General features: G+C 51.0%; 2 protein-coding genes across 2 annotated transcripts; one reads left to right on the top strand and one right to left on the bottom strand.

Annotated features, from left to right (window-relative positions):
- Positions 1–12: 12 nt before the first annotated feature.
- Pmar_PMAR004757 (DNA-directed RNA polymerase III largest subunit, putative) lies at positions 13–481 on the bottom strand (the record flags this gene model as incomplete). Its single annotated transcript, XM_002781999.1, has 2 exons — positions 13–48; positions 149–481. 2 exons carry the CDS (start codon positions 479–481, stop codon positions 13–15), a joined length of 369 nt encoding a protein of 122 aa, XP_002782045.1.
- Positions 482–863: 382 nt separating this feature from the next.
- On the top strand, positions 864–1808 carry Pmar_PMAR004756 (molecular chaperone, putative; the record flags this gene model as incomplete). Its single annotated transcript, XM_002781998.1, has 3 exons — positions 864–1000; positions 1097–1245; positions 1294–1808. Coding segments are annotated over exons 1-3 (792 nt in total), but the record flags the coding sequence as incomplete, so codon positions are not given.
- Between the last annotated feature and the right edge of the window lie 21 nt (positions 1809–1829).

Below are 1829 nucleotides of genomic sequence, written 5' to 3'. Positions count from 1 at the left end.
TCCTCGTCCTGTTCAACCACACCGACCTCTCTCGGCGCCAGCAGCACTCTACCACAACGCTTGCAAATGGCAGATAGGAGAAGTTGTACGTGGCGAAAGTAACCGACGTGGAAAACGGGTAAGACCAGTTTGATAGACCCAAAGTGACCAGGACACTCCTGAAATTCTTCCCACAGGTTTGACAGTCGCTCATCCTATTCATAGCACCGAGACGAGGGTCGTGACAACCCAGAGCGAGCTGCTTGTGGGTCATCGGGTCGAAATAGCCTTGGTTCAGCACTTCAACTTCGCCGTATTTAGAGATTTCCTCGCCGGACATGATGCCGAAATCAACGCCTTTGATAGCATAGCTCTCCCCACCGTTCTCATCGGAAGGTATGGGTTCTTTGATGAGGTACTCGAGGCCGACGTCCTCAGCGTCAGTACTGCCTTTGGGGGTCTCTACCACCTCCATGGCAGTAGGGGAGGCGACAACGGCCATAGAGAGGGAGGATAACAACTGACAGAAGTTGAGGGAGGAGTGGTATTATACTCAAGGTTGTACCCATTACAAAAATCAACTATCTCGGACGGGGCGGCTATGCCACAGCCCCAAGATATGTCGCTGCGAAATTGATTGTATTAAGACATATCTTTAGGTCATGGCATAGCCGCCCCAGGGGATTGATCTTTTCAAAGCGAAATGGACGTTTAGAAGGTCTATTTAACAGGTAAGCAGAGCAACACCACTTATGCCTGTTGAACATGGTCTAAATCTTGAGCGGAGCGAAGCTCATAATCGATCAAGATGGCGTGCGCAAATGTTTAATAGTGATGCCTCAACGGTTGACTAGTTACGTTAGTTCCTTTTCTCCTTTCATTTTCTGAACACAATGTTCTTCGGGATGGACGATATGTTCGGTGGGGCTGCCGGTGGTCCCAAGAAGGACGTAGATACCCACAAATTCTATGACATACTCGGCGTTAAAAAAGACGCGACCAAAGCTGAAATTAAGAAGGCGTAAGTATCATTGACGGGGAGGAGGGTGTATTTAGGGTTGCTACTAGCCCTCCATAGTGGTAGAAGATTCGTCTGGCTCAAGGGTCCATTTTTAAGGTACCGGAAGCTCGCGCTGAAAGAACATCCCGACAAGGGAGGTGATCCTGAGAAGTTCAAGGAGCTCACCCGAGCTTATGAGGTCCTCAGCGACGAGCAGAAGCGGTCGCGATATGACAAGTTCGGCGAGGAAGGTGTAGACCAGGATGGTAAGATTCAAAACAGGTCCGAGTCGCTACCATATGTTATTCATTCAGGTATGGGCCCCGGTAACGCCGAGGATATCTTCGACATGGTCTTTGGGGGTGGCCGCGGTCGCTCCACTGGCCCTCGAAAAGGGGAGGATATCTCCCATGTATTGGAAGTCCCCTTAGCCCAGTTCTATAACGGTGCCACTCGCAAGCTCGCCATCAACAGGGTCGTTATCGACCGGTCCTCACCAATCACCACTTGCAATGCCTGTGATGGTCAGGGTGTCACCATCAAAACCGTCCGGATGGGTCCCATGGTCCAACAGATGCAGTCTGCTTGTCAACAGTGTCACGGTCAAGGTCGCAGTTTCAAGACTAAGAAGTCCAAGGAGGTCATCGAGATTCACATCGAGAAGGGCATGAAGTCCGGTCAGCGGATACCCTTCCGGGGAATGGCCGATGAGAGCAGCCCCGATGTCGAGCCCGGCGACCTCATCATCATCCTTAAACAGAAGGAACATGACGACACTGAGTTCACTCGGAAGGGCAACGATCTGTTCATCAGGAAGCCCATCAGCTTGGTAGAAGCTCTTACTGGGTAT

Source organism: Perkinsus marinus (assembly GCF_000006405.1).
Source record: "Perkinsus marinus ATCC 50983 genomic scaffold scf_1104296940770, whole genome shotgun sequence".
Classification (NCBI taxonomy): Eukaryota; Perkinsozoa; order Perkinsida; family Perkinsidae; genus Perkinsus; species Perkinsus marinus.
Note: the sequence above shows the minus strand (reverse complement) of the source record. Positions and strands in the feature narration are given on the sequence as shown.